Below are 22,324 nucleotides of genomic sequence, written 5' to 3'. Positions count from 1 at the left end.
GGGATACCCAGGCCAACATATGCCATACGATCATTTCATTTTCATTTGTGATCTTGGAGATGTGCAGATGTGCATTATTATGGAACAGAATCACTACTTCTGAGAGCAATCCAGGTCATTTGCACCTTATGGACTTGTGTAGGATGTGGAGTGACTGACAGTGATGTCGCTTAATGGTTTTTCCATGCTTGAGGAATTCAATGAGTGTAAGACCTTGGACGTCGAAACAGGCAGAGTGCATCACCTCGCCTGCTGAGGGCATAGATTTGAATTCTTTGGGGGAGGTGATGACACAGCATGCTCCCGTTGCCTAGATGTCTCACTATATTATCCCCAAGCAGTGTATGAAAACTTCAATTGGTTCGGTTGGTACAACATTTCATACAGTTCCATCTGAAAACTCCTTATAACTTCACTGAGCTAATGTTTATATAGTGAAGCTCTTTTCAGTTCATTAAGTGAGTATTTATTTGCAGTTGATGGAAGTGAGCTATGTGAAATACTTTCCCATAAACAGTGGCTGAGAAGTCTTTAGCTTGTATGTCTCATGTTGCCAGTGACCTATGTAACATTGGTGGGAAAGGGACTGGATTGGTAAATTTGTTACTGTTCATCATTGACAGTGTACTTTAAACTCATGCGATAGTGATTTAGTCACTTGTGTTGAATAATGATTGACCAGACAGTTACTGCACTTCCCTCACCATTAATTGTGTTATTAAGAGACTGCATAAATTTCTTCCATTAAGGAGTTTTTGGCACTTACAGAGTGTGCTGCTCTGAGAGGAGTCACATACCACACACGCACACTATGCCTTCCTGGGTGGGTATGAATGTGAGAAATAAGGGCTTAGGATTTTGTTCAACAATAGCAGTCTGCTGCAATGAATTGCTTAACTGTTGTTGCAGAGAGAGACTATTTAAGCCTCTGAGCCATTTCAGATGATGGTAGAGCTGAGACTGAGGTGCTACACTTGATATCCCTCTTGTGAAAAATATTCCAGCAACTGACAGTGGACACAAGGACATCTAAATCCACTATATAAACATGAACTCAGTGAACTGGACAGTTAAGTGCTGGAGACACATAATCTGTATATAAACTGAAAAGCAAGCAGCACTCGTGAAGTGGGCAGTCGCCTTTCCCACAAGAATGCTACAGCTGTAATATAGGATGACAAACAATCAATTATATCTCTTGCAATGTAGAGAAGTGCACAGACTTTCACACAGAGTCTGACTATACATGTTTCTTGTATTCTACGTAGTGTTAGTGAACTTCATGAACTCCCCCCCCCCCCTCCCCCTCCCAGGCATGCCTGTCCATTTCATTGTCGGTGATTCATAAAGTAAGCTACTCAGGGGTTCATTAAAGCTTAGTGACTTAGTGAAACATCCCGTCATTGATCCCTTAATATGGGTGGCACACAACTTGCTAATTGTTTTTATCTCACCTCATTTAACAATAATTTTATATTACTTAAACAATATTTTTAATAATCTGCAATTTTTCCAATCCCTGAAATGTGAAAGCTGTTACACCCAGAGAAAACAAATGAATGGGGCCTTTTTTTGTTGGAAATTGAGTGTAGTTTAACTTTGCACTGGGAAACATTTTTGCTAGAAGTAAAAAAAAAAAGTGACCTGCAAACGCGCCCAAGCCCCATGATCACAACCCATTGGCTACAAGTTTTAGTATGTTGGTCACTGCACTCTGCCCTATCCAGTGCAAAAATGTGGCTATATGAACTTTCCTTTGTTGCCTGGACTACCAGGGAATGAGAACATCTGACATATACTGAGGGGTAACAATATAACAAGCTGAGAACTAGGTTCAGCATTCCATTTCTTAAATGATGTGCAATTCAAGGTGTCAGTTGCTGTTCAAACACTTCACGATTCTTCGCTGTGGCACATTAGAAATGGCAGACAGTTTTTGGGAGCCTCAATTGGAGGATATCTGTTACCAGGCATGAAGTGTACACTAACAAGTAATTGTGTGACCGTATAGAAAAAAAAAAAAAAAAAAGGTTCAACGACATGAAAGATACCACTGTACCCTATAAACAAGAGAAATGTCACAGAAGAAACTCTTGTGTTACTCCAGTTTTTTCAGTCTCGGTCAAAATTTTGCCCAAATGTGGATACCTAAAGCCACAACAGGGTTGTTATAGACAAACACTCAATATTCCATGGTGCCAGAAAGACTATGATTAGAGACAAACAGCTGCTGTAAAATTAAAAGAAGTTCTTAAGAGCTAGAACAGTGCACAGAAGACAGTGATGAAGTAGTTTCAGTACATTGTATGGGAGTCATTTGAATTATTTTAACCTGTACAATTTTTCAATAGTAATTAGGACACTTACTTCTCGAATAAGTTCTATCTCTTGCCGTAATATCTGTTTTCTCTCTTTCTCTTTAGACTCCATTAATTCCTGGCGGCGTTTTGCTTCTTCTTTTGCTCTGTTATGGATAAAAACAAGAAATTAAAAGCTGACTTTCATTGTATCAGTCATGTTTTGCTGCAACTGTTAGCAATACTATAATTTCTATCAAATTTTTCATACACCATTAATGAATAAATATATTTCATATACTTTTACTTCTCCAATATTAAATTTCCAGCAGTAAATAACCAGGAAGACTCACTGAATAATATTTATTAACACATTAATTTATCCCAAACACTGCAATAATATTACACTGACTGAGCCCTTGAAACTAGTCAACAACAATTCCAGAGTATTTAGTGGGTGCAGGTCCGTTGAACTTCGTATGTATTTGTTCTAGGTGCTTGACAGTAAATTAAACCATTCCTGTTATTAATGGTAGTGCTTAATGAATATAAGTTGTGCAACAAAGTTATATTTCAGAATGTCATCATTTCTGAAGTAGGGATTGCAGACGTTTTTGTTCGTACACTATATCATTCACGGAAGTAAAGTAAGCATTTGCTGAGAATTTCTGGGAGGTATTTCTAAAACTGCAGAATTCATAACTTAAGTTAGAAAATGGAGTTCTATATGGTCTGTGTTAAATGTAAAGTTCAAAAGGCTACCAACCAAGAGAACTCCCCAGAAGTTGATGCTGAAATCTTAGAGTGGAATTCAATATACCAAATAAATTAGTTGCAATGAATAAAACACACAAACACACACGCAGAATTTCGAGCTTTCGCAACCAGCGGCTGCTTTGTCAGGAAAGAGGGAAGGAAAAGGAAAGATGAAAGGATGTGGGTTTTAAGGGAGAGGGTAAGAAGTCATTCCAATCCCGGGAGCGGAAAGACTTACCTTAGGGGGAAGGTAAGTCTTTCCGCTCCCAGGACTGGAATGACTCCTTACCCTCTCCCTTAAAACCCACATCCTTTCATCTTTCCTTTTCCTTCCCTCTTTCCTGACGAAGCAGCCGCCGGTTGTGAAAACTCGAAATTATGTGTGTGTGTGCGTTTTGTTCATTGTGCCTATCTACCGGCGCTTTCCCGCTTGGCAAGTCTTGGAATCTTTGTTTTTAATATGTTTTTCCCATGTGGAAGTTTCTTTCTATTTTATTTACAAATAAATTAGTTGTACATATAAAATGTGGTGAAAGATATATTATTTATGAAATAATATATTATCACCTAACACCTGAACAATACTGGGATATGGACTCACAAGTAAGCCACAAAAGTATGAGAAACTACGTTACAGCACAAAAATCTGGGTATTATGTGCTGTTTGGTAACTGTATCCTGAAAACTCTTTTTCATGTGACTGTAAAGACAAAAGTGTGTTTCAGTATTTTTAAAATGCTTTCCTGTTCTGCTGAAATCACATTAAGTGACTTCCCAATTCACCAGATAGGTATTCACACAATTTTTATCTGTGACAATTCATCGAGGATAATGGTGATGCAATATCAAAATAAGTACGAGAAACTACTTTACAACATAAAAATCTGCGTACTGTGTGCTGTTTGGTAACTGTATCCTGAAAACTCTTTTTTATGTAACTGTTTCACGTTACTTTGAAATGTAGCAAATATGTTGTGACTTGGAAATAACCAGAAACGGGAAAATGTGTTATAATGGGCAAACCTGCAAAATATATACAATATGGCATCCTTGAAAAGGAAAGTGATCTAACAATGACAATACATCGCTTATTTGCAATGCATTGTTGTGATACATACCACTCCAAAGTTGTGACCTGCATCCTTATGTCTTCTTACCAATGAATGATACTCATAACCGAAAGTTATAAAATGAATTGTTGAGTGTGGAAGTGCAGGTACTGTGTGGGACTGTTATAAATAACAGTATTTGGCGTACTCTATCTGGAGATGACATGCGTCTTCAACACAAGATGGTGACAGTGGCAACTTTGTGAGTGGCAATACTTGCTCGGATGCAGGAACAGAAGTTCTATGGATCGCTGGCCTCCCTTGGAGATGTGCTTAGTTCAGTAGCATAGAGAGAAACAACTGAACCTTGGTAAGAAAAGAGCCATTAAAATAATCTTTGCTATTCATTCTGATTCTCATTTTGGCATGACATATAAAACCAAGAAAGTGTACATGTAAATGAGTTAATAAATGTTTTGAGAAGAGGATATACATGTTATTCATGTTATTGGATTCTCGAGTTATATGGTAAAGATTTAGAAGTGTGGTGTAACCATTCTTAATAGCAATGCAAGAACAGAAGTCTGGCAAGGACAAGAAGGCACAATAGGCAAGAATAAAAGGTAAATAACAGCTAAATTATATTAACATTACGTCTCATTTGCGGTGCCCAGTTGAACTGGAGAAATCAGAAGCAGAATTTCAAAAACTTTGGGAGGAACTAGCAAAGACTAAGTAAAAGGTTAAAACAAAGAAATATAATGAGGGTTGTAGGCTTCCAGCAGAATTATTAGTATAACTCTGTTTAGAACTGGGAATAAACTTACATAAACAATTCCTGAAATTTAAACTGGAAGGGGATACCTATTACTGTAAGAAAACTTTTAAAATCGCTATTAAAATGTTTGCGTGACACGAGAAAGGTAGATTTTGTTCTCAGTTATTTACAAGGAGATATTAATGAGTGAGGAGAATTCACTTCAAGGAATGACTTAAGTTTAAAAAGAAGTACTTGTCATCGTGCAAATAAAAGTTATCAATTAATTTGTTAAATCATCAATATTTCTATAATAGTTGTGGTAATTATAATAAATACATAGCAATGCACTTTACAAGATCAGTGTATTTAAGATGACCCCATACAGGAAGGCCAATACGTGAAAGAGGATTACTTGGTCGTTTACCCTACCAGGTGCAGAAGACAATAAGGAATCATGGAAGGACAAATGTTAATGAATTGCTAACTTAAATATTACTAAATATTGCAAGAAACCACAGATCAGATAATAATAATTGCATTAGGCATCTTCCACAAGTGAGACTAAATATTAATATTAAGAAACAAACTCATAATAAAGTAAATAAACAATGTAACAACAGGAATCAAACACTTAATTCAGCAAATTAACTAATGAAAATGCAAATCAATTAACTACAGGCCCTGTCCGAACCAGTCATAGAAAACAATGAACATTCTGCAACCAGAGCCACAATCCAGGACGTGTCAAAGGAAATGCAGGCCCGTGCACAGAAAAAGTCGTAGCACTCAAATGTCCAAAACGCTACCTGCACAGTTACTTGAAGAAGAGAAGATGGAACTAGAAACAGAACAATAAGATCTAGTATTGTGGGTGAAAAGTTTGGAATAAAAGTGGACATTCATTTAATTGTGGAAGTGAAATATTTTTTGCTATAGGAAGAATTCGTAATAGAAGCAAGCAAAACATTTTCATGTCCTGCACTACCAGTAACAGGGATGTATGTTACCGGAATTACTCAAAACAAGGGAAAACAAATGAAAGAGAAAAAACAAATAGCTTTCATTATTTACACACACGCAGTAGTGTAACCTTTGGTAAAGTGCTGTGTTGCAAAAGCATTTTCTGAACTGACAAATAATGATTGCCACCACAAAGATTATTTTTTAATGAATTATTATAACCTATTGTTTGGATGTAGGTTTTATTCATGCAGTTGTATTATGAAGTCTTCAACAGCATTAATCCCACAACTAGCCTACAAAAGCCATTGTGGATCACAGCTGCGGAACAGCCATTGTGGATCACAGCTGCAGAACATCAACCTGTCATGGCAGCAGTGTCAACAATGCACTCATTTTCGGCAACAGAGCATGATCTACACACCAATTGAGCTTCCCGTCAGCATCTAGTCATGGCAAGATTTTGGTGAGATGTATAAAATCCGAGATGACTAGTTTCCAAAAGTTTTTTGGTGTTTTTGTGGGGTAAACTGCAAGTGGTTAGGAACCAGAGTTTGCGGGTTTACTACAGAGGTCTAGCTAGCCTTGTTAAAATATTCAGCTGAGATTGATTGAAAACGTGTTTTGCAGACAAAGTATGTGAAAAGAACCGATGTGGTTATGCCAGTATGGTTACAATGAGTGTGCAGTTAAATGATGAGATAAGAAAGTTAAATATTAGTACAGAGGATACTAAATCAAAATTTAAAAATTGAAATAAAAACAAATACATGTATATCACAATTGCAGACTACTTTCCACATTAACAGAGTAGCGTACAGTTCATTTAGTTGATAAAAAAGTACGGGTGACGAAAACATTTGTGGATACATTTCATTCTCATAGAGAAACAGACAGAATGCAGAATCTGCCTTCGTAGCATAGCGGTAGCGTTACCGCCTGTCACACAGGGGGCCTGGGTTTGATTCCCGGCAGGGGATTGGGTGTTGTGTGTTGTTCATCATCGACTCGCAAGTTGTCGAAGTAATGTCAACTAAAAAGGACTTGCAATACAGTGGCTGAACTCCCCCGAATGGGGCCTCCCGGCCAACAATGCATACGATCATATATATAAAATGGAGAATGAACTACAGAAAATAGGGGCAAATTAACTAATAAATAAAAGAAAGTTTAGTGGAAATAGTGGACTATGAACCAAGTTAACAGAAGAATTGTAGCTGGGAAATGGAAGCTGTATATCTAAACAATTCCTTAAGTTTAATCCAGATGAGGAGGTTGGCCCCCTGTATTTTTTTAAAAAGAGTTTTTACAAAGTTTTTACCCAAGCAACGGCAGGATATGAAGAGGATTGAATTTGCATAATTACTCAGCACTGGTCTCCTAATGCTCAAGAAAGTTGATACTTGGCACTCTTGACCAACAATATTATAGTGATAGTTCACAAAAATCTGAATTACATTTCTGACAGAGCAAACTGTGGATGTCTGGAATGGGGGCCAGGGTCCATGACATGACAATGGAACAAACATAGGCATGGTCAAGAGATGTGTGCCCTAAAAACATGCCTCAGATACGTTCACATTTTGCGTGAATTTAGTGGATTGACAGCGCGTGCGCTCGCGCACGCACGCACACACGCACACACGCACACACACACACACACACACACACACACACACACACACACAAAGAGAGAGAGAGAGAGAGAGAGAGAGAGAGAGAGAGAGAGAGAGAGAGAGAGAGAGATCAGGATGTATAGCCAATTCCCGTACATATTTAGCAATTGCAAAGCATTATTTCCAGGTTCGCTATTATGTGAAAGGAGAAGGTAGAGTTGTAACAAATGCTATTAACACAAAAATGGCTGAGTTTCTGACATTCCTAACATGGCACAAAACAGACATTTTGACCCCACATAAAATATTTTCATATTTGACTTAAATACTTTATTTTGGTGCTTGTTAATCTGTACCTTTTTTCTAGTAATCACAATAATTATTTAACAGGAAAATTAATAATTACTTATTTATTTCAACAACAAAATATATTAAACATTTATTGTAGCTAATGCTAAGTTTCCTAAACTGTAGATTTTCATTTAAGAACTATTTGTACAAACTGTAAGATACATTATAGTACATTCAGTGTTTTACAGACAGCTTTGTATTACTTTGTAGTCAAGCCACTGAAATCTGCTAGATGCAAGCCATTGTGATTTCTGTTTTACACAAACATTTTCCCCACAGAGCTTTGTGGCACTTTACACAGTTTTCACTGGTCTTGTTGCCTTTGAAAAGGCTGATTTGGCACTCCCTCCACTGAAATCACCTAGGAAGGTGATTTCAGCCACTACCCTCTACCTTTGTCTGATTTCTCGCTCTCTTATTTCCTTAAGCTCATTCACCAGCTGAAGTACAAACTTCTTCCTTTCCATTTTCTTGCTCGTTAGTATGATGTAGATGAAACTTGTATTTATTGCTGCCATGTCGATGATGTTGCAGAAGATACGCATTGGTCATCTCCTGCACACGGCCGTTGTTGTATATTTATGGGTCATTTGATCAACCATGTCCACCCCATACTTTGTTGCATTGTCAAATGTTACACTTTCAGGTTTCTTCTTCCTTTTCTTGCTTATTGCTACTTCAGCATGCAGTGTACTCACAAGAATGACATTTTATTATTCTTTCCTTGGTATACAGTCATGGTGCAGTCTGTATTGCCACTATGGTGCAGAACGGGGGTGCAGCGTATTTCAGCAATGGGCTTCTTTAGTTTACTGGGGATTTCAGAATGGATCTCATTCATTGTACGAACTAATTAAGTTTTGTTTTCTTCGAGTTTCTTAGCAAGTTGAAGAGATGTAAAGAAGTTTTCCGCCATTACATTTCTTCCTTGATTTACAAATGGCTCCATGAAATGCAGAATGATGTACTCTCCAAGTGATTGCTTCTCTCTACCCATGTCCTCTTTGTTGTGGTACGGTGAAGCTCTACATAGATAGTTTGCCATTACATCAACAGCCGACCAGAATTTGATACCATAACTGGGATGGTTTGTAGGACATAAACTAAATGATCCTGCATCTTGTTTTGCTTGGTAATACATAGTTGCTCATCAGTGGTTATATTTTCTCCAGGGTAGTAAGAATGAAAACTGTTTTCAATTAACTTTCCCCAAATTTCTGATACAAGAGTGAATTTGTTGACTGCCAGGCATTTATATTGACTTTTCATTGAAATAGAGAAATTTGACAAGCTCCTGAAATCTGTACCTTGGCATAATGTTCTTGATGAAAGTAGGCCCCCAAGAGTGCAATCAGAGATCATCCCCAGACCTCCTTTTGTACAAATGACACACGGAGCATACATGATGGCTATCATGTTTCTCCAGTTCCTCCAGTGACAGTTCATTCATTGTTTGTTAGTATTTTTCGAGTATCTGACTCTGTGTGTTTCTTCCTGAGATGTAGTTATTACTTCATCAAAAGTAAGTCGGAAGGCACTGATGACAGAATCATCTACCTGTTGGCAAGCATAAGCAGTGAGACCTCCTACACTTCACAGCTGACCTCCTTCCAGAAGATGAAAAATTGGCAATCTCCCACAAGATGCTATCCGTAGAAACCACCATTGTAGATGATTCCAACTGTGCCTGTTTTGTTGAAAGAGGTGATGACTGATGTATATCAGCCTACGAATTCTCTTCCACTAACCACTCCTCGTTCACATCTTCATCAGTGAAGTAAATTTCCAATTCAACTTCAGAATTCTCCAAGAGGTTTAACACTTCTTAATCAGAAAGTACACACTGATGATACATGTTCAAAATCAAGTTTTGCAGACAAAGATTATTACCAGAATGACACAATATAAACGGTGGTAGAATGGGATTTACACGATCTTAGTTGCAACAATGAGCACCAAATGCCTTGCATGACTGCTGTGTCGGATGGTGTGGCCGTGCGGTTCTAGGCGCATCAGTCTGGAACCGAGCAACCACTACAGTCGCAGGTTAGAGTCCTGCCTCGGGCATGGGTGTGTATGATGTGCTTAGGTTAGTTAGGTTTAATTAGTTCAAAGTTCTAGGCAACTGATGACCTCAGAAGTTAAGTCGCATAGTGCTCAGAGCCATTTGAACCATTTTGACTGCTGACCATTGCCCCTTCATTGTTGGATAATTTACATATTTTCAGAAAAGAAATTACAGTGGGGTCAAATTGACCATTTCCATAGTTCTAAGTATGTCAAATGAAATGCTGAAGAAAATATAAGTATTCTGTAAATCCTAATACACATAGTAAACAAGAGAAAAAAATTACAGGAAAAGTCATATGACTTCATTAACAATGTAAATAAATTGGTTATGACAATGAAGGCGAAGTATGACAGGGGTCATTTGGACCACTTCCACCCTTCTAGTGTTAACTGGGTATTGTACTCTAATCTGTATGTCTATATGGTGCGACGGAAAGGGTAGGTGGAGAGGATACATAAATGGGGACAATATCGCTGTGGATAATTAAATGATTGTGTAGATATAATCTTTCTGTGGAAAGACATGCAACTTGACAGTTACTCCATAAGCCGATACCATTAGTTGAGGTTCCTCCAAAGTAGGAAAGTAGACTAATTTACCCGAGTTTGTTAATCTATTCCATATGCCAATTTAAAGACAAAATAATGATGCAATTTTTAGTTTTGTGTGGTATTCTTCAGATTTGGAAAATAGGACACTGACAACAAATACTTTTAATTTTCAAAGCACATAACTCTTCTGGTTCATGGCAGTTTTGTGAGTGCTGAAAGTGTTTAATGAGGAAACTGGCCTGGTAACAACGAATACTGTGTTCTCTGTAACAACTACACACAGCAATATCCCAGTACTGCTCTTCCCAAAACATAGTGTGAATTAAGTTTGCTAAAAGTTCTTACCCAAGGTGTAGCATTAAGTATAGTGGTTTCGAAAAATGCGATGAGCATGGCTGGAAAAGCCTTAGTTCTGGAAGAAAGATATTTGATTAGGTGAAATACAGACAATTAGATTAAATGGGTACTGGTCTGTAGGTTGTGTTGATGAACAGTTCACAAGACAAAAGAACAGTGTAAAACAGTTTAAAGATCCATATTGGAATAAATATTTGTCATTCAATGTCCTATATCCACAGCAAAAGAATGACTATCCGGTAGAAATACCACGAAACAAACTGGAGTTGAAGCAAATACATGCCTATGACTGATGGTTTATAATTCATTATGAGGCATTCCACACAGAATAAATATGAGTAAGTATATTTATTACATTGAGACAGTTGAAGTTGAGATGGTTAAAAGTAGTTTTGAACTTGGAATATTTACTGTTTGATTGGGATCTCACAGTAGTAGTGACATCATTTGCCTAAAGGGAAGAATCTGTAGTGTAACATATCACTTTGGTGAAGTGATGCGTTGCACAAGCATTTTCAGAACCAACAAATGATGATCACCACCTACTGTTTGGATGCACATTTGATTTAGTGTATGGGATATGAAATCGATGGACACAATGTAACTGCTAGCTGGGATGACAATTATGTAACCAGATTCACAGTACCCACTGGTTTGGCAGTTTATACTGCACTGTCAGGTTCTGCCTTGCACATATAGTGTGAGGCATGGAGGAAGAGCATTCATGACAATGCCTATGACATCACGAGGATGAGAGAAAACTTGTTGTATACTTAATCGGAACCTGTTAAAACAGACCATTTTTTGGACATAGTCTTTATCAATGTACCTTTAACTTTCCAAGCAATGACACAATTTTGTAATTCATGGTCATTGTAAATAAGAGTGCAATATATGGTATATTGTTTATGAGAAGCATCATATTAATTTGGAGAACTGGATGTTGGATTTGAACTTCTTAACTTCCAGCAGTAACTGCACTGCTTTGAGAAACAAAGTTCAATCAGAAGGGGTTCGTGAGTATACTCAAATAATGGTGAGCAAGACTGAATAACAGGAACCTTAGCTCTTGATCAGACTTCACTTTGCCACGCAATATCCTAGTAAAGAAGCAGTGGAACACCAAAAAACTTTCTACCAAACAATGCATGTAGTTCCTAATTTAAACTTTGACACACTATTGGGCTTAGATTGATTAAAGTAGAGTAAATTTTAATTAAAAAGTTGGGTTACATTGGAAGTTCATAGAGGAGTGCAAAAGTATACCGTTCCACAACAATCTATTTGAGTTTAAGGAAGCACAAGTAGTGAAGTATGTTCATCTGGCAACATCTGATGAGGATGTTGTAGTAAGTAAGCGAAAACACGTTGAACAAGAATTAACGAAAACTAACAAACTGAAATCTTGAGAATAAAATATTTTGACTGAAGATCAAAAGGTTCAACTACATCTTTTCAACAAGATCTTATCCATACACATTTAAACAATGTATGTACGTATGTTCTACATCTCTCCTAAATCACTGGACAAATTTAAACCAAACTTTGTACATAAGTCCCTTACTGTCTGAAAAGAATCATTGTGGGAGTAAGACCCATTATATCAATGGGAGGAGGATGAAAAAGAAATGTACCCCACAATGTGTGAATACTCAGACTTTATTTATCCAATATTTGAGAAAGAGAACATGTAGTGACTTGCAACTTTATACTTCATTTCAAACCTTTACGAAATTTTTCTCATTGACAACACTCACAAAATGATGAAATGAAAATTTTTTATTGCTTACTATAGTCTCGGTGTTCATGCAGTAAAACTGCTGCACCATAGGTGATGTTTTAATTTATTTCTTCTTTACTAGCAACTGTATTAACAACGCATTTTGCAGACACTATCCACATATGCCACTGAATGTACCTGCAAAATTATATCATTGCACGATACACAGTTCAGGAGATATGATGTCAAACACTGATCTGAGTGAAAGTGAAAATGCAGGATGAATTTCACTAGAGCTGCAGGCAAAATGTGTGTACAAATATGTGTGAAATATGTTAAATACATGTGACATACACATGTGGACAAAGCCGCAGACAGAAAACTCCTCCTAAGCCCCTGGATCGATTTCAGCCGAACTTCTATCCATTACGTGGTGATTGCAAAACTTTAAAACTTTTGTATAGGTCACTAAAATAATAATATACACTTCACAGTTTGGCATTCTTGATGGAAATTATAGATTATTACAAAGTCAATTAATGAGATTTATATAATTTTTACAAGAATTTAAATTAAAGAGATTATTTATACCGAAGCCTCACAAGATGTGCTCTATGCAAAATCACATTACTGTTAGGTATGGCTAATGAATGTAGAACCAAGGGACCTGGAGCAATATTTAGAGTTACTTTTAGATCAATAAGTAGTAGTTGTTTGAGGTAAGGTAGTTAGCTATGAAAATAAAAGAAGGATCCTCATATTAACATTATGGCACTATAATTATATATGGGGAATAGGGAACATATTCCAGTACAACAAAACATCTCATTACAAAAGGAGTAGTCTCTGTATATCTGCAGTAGCTGTTAATGACATTGTATGGTATTTACACACAGGTATTGGGTATTTTGGAATAAGGAAATGTATTAGACATATAATTAAGTTCTATTATTTTAAAAATATTAGAAGTGAAAGAGATTTTACGTACTTGTAAATTATGTCATGACGTAAACAAAGGTAATAGAAATTTGAGTTACAAGATTTATCCAATATTACCTACTGGAGTACATGATGACAGCATAAGATCTATTCGGGCCTTTGCCAAAAGGTAGAAGAGAAGTTGTGTGCATTTCAGTAGCTATTGAATGTTGGTCTACACACACAAAATTATATACTTTTAAGTCAGCAAATACTGCCATAATAATTAATTCTTTAAAATATTATTTGCAGATATTGGTAAACTAAGATTACTTGCTTATAATGGCATGCAATTTGCAAGCAACAGTTTAAAGGAATTTTTAGTTTTGGAAGGGGTACATCAAATTCCATATCTAAATGCTAACTGCCATTAAATCCTTCTGAAAAAGTTATAAAGGAAATTGAATGCATTTGTCACCCACATTGCAAAAGTAGGCAAATTACCTGAGCACAACTGATACCTGAATCCCAAGTTATTTTAAATGAGTTACTTCATTTAACTATTGGGCTTTCATCAGTAGAAGCATTAAAAGAAACTTTATAGGAAAACCTTTATTAAAAATGTTCAAATAGCCAGATTAGCCAGATAATGTAATTTGCCAAATAGGTAATACTCGTGAATGTATAAAAGATGAACTAAGTAAAAAGGCATCCCACAGGTGTTGACTAAGGCTTAACACCAAAGTTCTAATATAAAGAATGAGACCAGCAATTCTTTTAATAGGTACGAAAGTCTGGCAAACATTCCACACCAAAGGGCAGTATTTCTAATAGATATGTCAACTAGGAAAGATAAAGGACTGCATAACACTGAAATAATAAAAAGATCAATATCTGACAAAGAACCCTCAGGGAGTCCACATTCTTTGTGAATTTGTAGTAGACACTTACAAGAAACTGAGTTGGTCATTGTATTTTGCTTTGCAAACAACAATCGCACCCTCTTACTGTTTGTTACATCCATTAGTAATTTCTTTCACTATCTGTGTCTATCCAGTAACAACCAAACTGGGATCTTCCTTCATGCTTACACATTCACCGAGTGTTTCCGTATTACTTTATTTTGATCATTTTTCATTCTTCGATTTTGCAAGTATGTTGTTCTAGTAGCAACCTGATTGGGATCCTCCTTGATTGCTGACAAGTGTTTTGTGATCATTACTCTATCAATCATTGTCACAGGCTGACGTATCATCACTCATTCACGTGATTTCAGAGATCTTGTGTCCATACAGTTCACAGGCACACTTATAGAGGCTACATCCACCTTCATCAGTGTCCTGGCGTGCTCTCGTGAACTGCCACAGAAGTGGTATCATTTAAATGATCGCAAAAGAGTGCTCACTCTATTCTGTAACCTGCATTACTGTCGTTCAGCCAATGTTTTCCGTGCTATGCACAACCTGTACTTCACTGTGTGTTACTTGTTGCTCTATGAATTACTATGTTCCATGCCTGTGGTGTGATGTTATAGTATCAACCCAGCCGAGACACTCTTTACATGATGACTGAGTGTTTCCAGATTACTTGACTGTGATTGTTACTCTTTTTATCAGTTTTGCAAATCATTAGTGGCCTGTTCAATTGGGATACTTCTTAAAAGTTCCCAGGCTACTTGAGTGTTTCAAAGTTCCCTTTACCAAGTTCATTGGCCATTAGCAAAAATCAATCAAAATTAGTCATGTACACCACACCTGGAGAGATCATCCTGCAGTTCGTCAAACATAGTGGCCCTTAAACTGGCCCTTCAATGAGACAGAAGAGTCTAGGTGCATCTACTTCGGCACTCGGACTTGTATTTTGTCTTCCGTGACTTTATATAGTTGTTACAATCTGAAGATGGTTATTTGATATCCCATATGCTACCTCATTCTCTTAGTATAATATCTTCAAATGATTTTTTTGATTAACAAAGCACACTGTATTTGAATGTGACATTCTTTACCTTCAAACAGACAGCAGCAAATGACGAGACTTGGGTCGTATGCTGATGTTAACATAAATGTTGAAAGACAACTCTTGAGGACAATTTTACGTGTCTGTAGATATGAATCTGATGGTTTCTGTTTTGTTGGGCTAACAATTACCTCTATCCTCTGATATAACAGTGAAGTACACACCCCTCAGCTCTTTTATAAAGTGTGCAGTACTTTAAGATCACTGTCTACACCAACACTCCGGTATCCCAGCCTAGCATGTTTGAAGGCCCACTGGATGGTATGGAAATTGATGACAGCCTTTAGGCAGTGGAGCTACATCTGTGGGCACAGCTGTCTCTAGCACCTAGACACATTCACTGCACCAGCCTATTAGCTTTCGTGGCTTCCCTTTAAAGCCAGCAGCACATGGCTCTGCAATCAGTTGTGATTTTTCTGTGCTACAGTACTGATCTCACTACACATCGTTGTCTTGGTTCTGAATTTATTACCTCTTAGTTTCCAATCTTGGTTCGCTCACTGGACTTGTTATTCTCTCATGCTGTCTTCGTTGTAAGGCTTTCTCTCATGCTGTCCACCTGTAACTCTTTGGAGCTCACTGTTGACTTTCTTGGCCAGTCTCTGCTGACTCTCGAGTTATTCCGTGTTTTGTCTGATTCCAGTCACTGTAACTGGTGTAAAGGTAAAAAGGTCAGTGGTGTTTCATGGATGCCACGTTCGTACAACTTGTAGAACGGCAACTGCAACAACTTCTCCTGCATCAGCAAATGCTACAGCAGTTCCAACAGGAATTTCAACTGTTGTCAGATCACTTATAGGTTCCACTTCTCCACATTTCCACCATTTAACAATGCAGACAGTATTTGGCTCATGTATTTGCAGTGGCTGAAACAACACTTCACAACTTTTCAGCTTTTGGGAGACGTTCTCCATTAGTTGTGTCTGTTTCTTGGGCTTCCCCAGAAACATTCTTCTTGCTCAAGAAGTTGTCTCCACTCTCAAATCTGGTTGAGCTCACATTTGGGTAGGTGTGTTCATTGCTGTCCAATTATTATTCAGAACAATTCCATGCGATCACATCATGCCTTTAGTTCTATCAGTAACACAAGCTGCCAGGCCAGTCATACTGACCATGGAAGACGGATTTGCACGGGTTGAGTCGACATTGCGAATTCGCTCATACAAACACAGCTTATAAAAATTCATATGCACATCCTCTGATCCGAGATTTCATGGTTCAAATGGCTTTCAACCTGGAAATTCACAATGCAGCCCTCAAACTGGACAATCCTCGCTTAGATGATATTTTGAAAATCGTGCACTGTTCTGAGATTGACCAGGCAGCAAACTAATGTCTTGTGGCCTGATCCCAGGTAGTGGCGCTCCAGCTGCCACCTTGGGGGTGGAATTCTTCCAAGTCTTTCTCCTGTTGGTGTCGTCGTGATTCATTGATTTTTGATGTCTCCGTGGTCTCTGACCAGCCAATCAGATGCCACTGAAATAAGCAACGGGGTTTCCTACCATGTCCTGACTGCTCCACAGTGCACCTGCAGGCTGACTGCCTGGATCATTGGGTGCACTGCATCCACCATGGGAAAGGTGGCCATCTTTGCACTGTTGGGACAGTCAGATATCACCCCCAACATGCATCACAGGTCAGTCCATGAACTCCAGGCAGTTGTTCTTCAGGGTGATCCTTACACCACTAAGTTGTTTATCAACCTCATAATTCAAAATAAGAGCGTCTGCTGCTGTCGCCTATGGTGACAGTTCCATTCCTCCCCAGGGTCAATTCTCAGTCAATGCTACATACAAGCACATTATACAGGTGGTAACTCTATTGTCAACAGTCAATCAGCAGGCGACGCTTTTTGTCTCTATGATACCTTCTCACTATTAATCCCTGACGAGGTTTTGATAATATCAGGCATGGTTTCCTTCCAGGAGCTTGACTACCTCTGTACTGACATCGTGCCTCTATTTGAATCAGGCCTGGAGAGCACTATACATCTCCTTATGTACATGTGCTGCACCCCATTTCTGCCAAGGACGGCCTCTTTCTGTCTCTTTATAGACTGCTGTTGGCAAGATCTCTATTGTCTCCACAAAGCTGGGATGATTGAATCTGTCAAAACTAGTGCTTGAGCCACACCCCTGGTAGTCAGCAAACAATGGGTCTCTCCGGCTATGTAGATTTTGAAGCACCAGCCAATGCCCGAGTACCAAGTACAAGTGGAAATCTACCCTAACCAGCAGTCTGAGGATCAGCTCACAAAGCTTGATGGAGGTAAATATTTCCAAGATAGATCTTGCTGACATGTATATGAAGATTGTCCTGGATGAGGAATCACAATACATTATGGTCATGAGCAACACCTTTGGTTCATTTTACAGGCGTTTGCCCTTTTGGGATCTCTTCCGCTCCAGCGATTTTTCAGAGATACCTGGAACAGTCGACCATGTCCATTCCTGCTTGTACCATTAACAACTCAATTGTCGTGCGCACTTAACGTCAGGAACAACAGTGCAAACTTCACACACTTTCTACTAAGTTATACGATTCAGGGCTCAAGTGCCACTTACATAAATGTCAGGTTTTTTCAGGAGCAAGTGGAATAGCTTGGGCACAATGATGGGATCCACCCCACTGACCAAAACATCTCTACCATGAACTCTCCACACCATCCCCAAAACTCAATAGGAGCTGTAGGCTTTTTTGGGAAAGGTAACTCATTATTCCAAGTTCCTACAAGTAGCCCACGTCATGCATCTGCTCAACCAGTTGCAAAAGAAGGGCACTCATTACAGGTGGGACAGTTGCCTGTGAGCAAGCTTTCATGCAACTGAAGTATCTGTTGCACACAGCACCCTGCTTTATGCCCCTTTACTCCATCATGTCCACTGGTTTTGGTCGCAGATGTTTCTCCCTATGGTACTGGCGCAGTACTGGTGCTTAGGAACAATGATGCCACAGAGCAATCGATTGCCTATGCATCAGAGGTGCTGGCACCAGCTCAGAGAAACCATTTGCAGACAGAAAAAGAAGCTTTGATGACCATCTTTGCGATTAAGAAATTACACTTTTATCAATTCAGAACCCAGTTTGCCCTCCTACTGGACCACAAGCCACGACCAGCTTTCTTTAGGCTCAGCTCTTGGCTTCCAGACTGGACTGCATGACAACTACAGCATTGGATACTCTTCCTCAGATCCTACATTTATGACATTAAATACAAGCCCATGGCACAATATACAAATGTGGATGCCCTTTCTCACTTACCCTTAGTGCCTGACCTGGAATTTTACCAGTAGGAAATATCTGTTTCCACACTGATTATGAACAAGGGCATGGCTCACATAAGTTTCCCATTAAACTACTCACATAGCTACAGACAGGTCGTGACCCAATCTTGTGGCATTTCAAACACTATGTGCTCCGCAGGTGGGCCACTTCTCGTTCCAAGTCTGTCGATTCACAGCTCCGGGGTGGAGCTTGCCTCTCCCACTGTTTGTCAGTCATTCCTCCTTGACATGGAGGTACATTGTGGGCATTGGATATGTCGTGGATGAAAGCCCTTTCAAGGTGATGTGTGTACTGGCCAGGACTGAAAACAAGTGTAGTGGCACGATGTGCAGCTGTTCTGCTTGTGTCCAGCACAAGGCTGCTCCATCCCAGACTTTTGCCCCCTGGCCCAACCACTGTCATCACTGGGACCACATTCATCTGGAATTTACTGGACCTTTTTGGGATCTATACAGATCATTGTCATGGACGCTTATTCCAACAAGCCATATGTGGTCAGCATGGCAACCACCACCCACACTGCTCTCATCCAGATTCTAGCCATCAAGTGGCTTCCCCACACCATGATGTCAGAACAATGGACTGTGATATATGGCAGCAGCTTTCGAACAATTCTGCCTTCAATGGCAGCAAGCCGTTTCACCCATTTGCTAATGGTGAAGCAGAGTGTCTGTAGCATATATTTGAGCAACAAATGTTGGACGCAGTGGATACTTCCATCACCACAGCTGCACTTGCACTGTTTCTGAGCACCTAAAGGGCCACCCCTGTCCACGGTGGCAGCCAGGTGGAGCTCATCCACAGGCAGCAGCCACAAACTGTCCTCCGCCTCCTCGCCCCACAGCCTGCTGGGTGCTTCCTTCTGGTTGGTTGGTTGTTTTGGGGAAGGAGACCAGACAGCGAGGTCATCAGTCTCATCGGATTACGGAAGGACGGGGAAGGACGTCAGCCGTGCCCTTTGATAGGAACCATCCCGGCATTTGCCTGGAGCGATTTAGGGAAATCACGGAAAACCTAAATCAGGACGGCCGGACGCGGGATTGAACCGTCGTCGCTTTTTTCTGGGCTCGGTTTTGTAAGTATGCTCGTAAAGGGGGGTGGGGGGGAGGGGGGGGGGCGAAACCTTCATGAATGATGGTTACAGTTATTGTCACCCACAGGCAATGCCTTATTATAGTGGACACTTTGAGAGGTTTGGAGTACGACAATACCAACCAGCTCCATCCGCTTCTGTAGACAGTTCGAACGACAACTTAATCAGTTCCGGAACACCTGCCCTTTTTGCTCCCTTGCCCAGAAAGGAGCAATTTCCATTACCGGACCCCTGCAGCAGTTCCCAAAGAGGTGACCACGGAAGCAGAGGTCCGAGTGCAACCTCCACCCTCTTGGCCTTTGTCGCCCAAGACATCACTGCCTAAGCTACTGCACCTTCCGCACATTGCCAGGTGCCCCATTTTTCCCCCCTGACAGTACTGACGTTGCTACACATTATTGTCTTGGTTCTGAATTTGCTATATCTTAGTTTTCGATCTTGGGTCACTCACTGAACTTCTTGTTCTGCCATGCTGTTTGTGCTATCTGTTTCTCTCTCTCGTGCTGCCCACCTGCAACTCTTTTGCATCTCACTGTCAAAGCTCTGAGCCAGTCGGCCAGCCTCTGCTGGTTCTACTGTCATTCCCAGTTTTGTCCGATTCCAGTCACTATAAACAATGTGTCCTGTGTTGCCTGTAAGTTTCATTATGGCTGACTTGTTAACTTTTTAAAGTCCAAAACAGCCAATACGTTCTATGAACCAGGTTTTAAAGTTTCTTCCCATTTGGCCAATGTAGTATTTTTTGCAAATGACCTCATGTAATAAAAGATTTCTGTTTGCTCAGTTTTTTTCTTTTTTTTGTAAGAATTTTTGTCTTCCTCAAGTGGTTGTTGGTGGCAAATGTGATTCTGATACCTGTGTTTTTAAACAGCTTCGCTATTATGTCTGAAATAGACTTGTAAATAGAGTGTACTTATATACTCTGGTTTTAGCATGTTGTGTCTGATGCTCATGTCCTAAATAGGGTGTAGTTATATACTTGGGTTTTAGTATGTTATGGCTGATGGTCACGCCATTTTGTTTGCTTTTGTTTTTGTTATTTGTTGTGAAAGCGCCTCTACTTCATGTTCATGACAGCCATTTTTATGTGTCCTTTTTGTGTGTTATTTCTGTCTCATAGTCAGCAGCATTAAGCACAGATTTTTGTGCTCTGCTTATGAAAGGTCTGAATGTAGTTTGTTCGTGTGAGTTGGGATGTGTGGAGGATTTATTAATGAATGTCAGTGTGTGCTGGTTTTCTGTGCACATTGATGTTAAAGGTCTGGTTTCTATTAGTTATCGTCATGTCTAAGAAATTTATTTTGTTATCCTTGTGGTATTCTATGGTGGAATTGGTGAGTTACGTAACTTATTGGAGCTACTTAACTAAGTTTGTATTTCCTTTTCAGTCCCATTATCTACCACAAATGAGCCATCTACATGCTGTATGCTGTAGTGCACAATTTTCTGGGTGCTGTCTTTGTTGTTCAGAAGTTTATTCTAAAGGTGATTAATGAATATTTCTGCAACGATCCCTCTTAGTGGACTGCATCTCGCTTCTGTCTTGCAACCTTTCTGCCTCTTCCTCCATACTGTCATCCAGAGTTTCCTCAATCCTCCTTTCTTATCGTCACCATTCTCCCATAATGACTGACAAAACACATCACCCTAGAAAACCTAAAGTGCCAGTACATTGAAGTCCACCAGGACATTGTAGCCTCACTGTGAACAGCTGAACACACTTCTAGTTATCATCAGTCACCTTGAAGCTGCTGCCTCGGGGTGTACCGGTGATGGAGAATCTGGCGAGCCACATTGGATACCTCAGGTGTCGCCTGTTTCGCCAATGGTATCTACTTCCATGGCACCTCCTAGTGCCCCCGATCCGATTGGTCTGTCCTCAAAGCACGGTCATGACGAGTGGTAACGCGTTTGCATCACTTTAAGAGGAGGGCCAATATGGAGACTAGCCACCTGGCCTCGTCCACTCACCCTTTGAGAGGACAGATGGCCATTACTCCATCTGGGTCTGAGCAGGCACACGGGGCATGGTGGAGTGGGGTGGGGTGGGGTGGGGTGGGGTGGGGTGGGGTGGGGTGGGGTGGGGTGGGGTGGGGTGGGGTGGGATGAGCAAGGTTTACTAGTTATTGGCAGCTCCAATGTTAGGCACATTATGGAGCCTCTTAAGCAGACAGCATTCAGGGCTGGAAAGAAGGCCAATGTGTACTTTGTATTTCTGCCAGGGAGCCTCATCCAAAATGTGGAGGCAACCTTGCTTGCTGCTATCAAGCATGCAGGGTGCAGTCATCTGCAAGTTGTGGCTCACATCAGCACCAACGGCACCTGACACATAGGTTCTGAGGCCATCCTCAGTTCATATGGGTGGCTGGTGAAGGTGGTGAAGACTACACAGGGTGCAAGCAGAGTTTGCAACTTGCAGCATTGTTTCCAGAGTTTATTGGGGTACTTTGATTTGGAGCCAAGTAGATGGTCTCAACCAAATGCTTCGTCAACCTGCATTATCGAGTGGGGATAGACAGAACTC

The 22,324-nt window shown here is 39.8% G+C and overlaps 1 protein-coding gene across 2 annotated transcripts in view; it reads right to left on the bottom strand.

Moving 5' to 3' along the window:
• LOC126353787 (FAS-associated factor 1) overlaps positions 1-22,324 on the bottom strand; it is a 134,952-nt gene that overhangs the window by 9,514 nt on the left and 103,114 nt on the right. For both annotated transcript variants that reach the window (XM_050002877.1, XM_050002876.1), the window contains one exon: positions 2,368-2,464. In XM_050002877.1, coding sequence (XP_049858834.1) covers positions 2,368-2,464 — 97 coding nt within the window. The remainder of the gene's footprint in view (positions 1-2,367; positions 2,465-22,324) is intronic.

This window comes from Schistocerca gregaria, chromosome 3 (assembly GCF_023897955.1).
Source record: "Schistocerca gregaria isolate iqSchGreg1 chromosome 3, iqSchGreg1.2, whole genome shotgun sequence".
Lineage (NCBI taxonomy): Eukaryota > Metazoa > Arthropoda > Insecta > Orthoptera > Acrididae > Schistocerca > Schistocerca gregaria.
The sequence above is the reverse complement of the archived record's forward strand: the minus strand, read 5'-3'. Positions and strand labels throughout refer to the sequence as shown.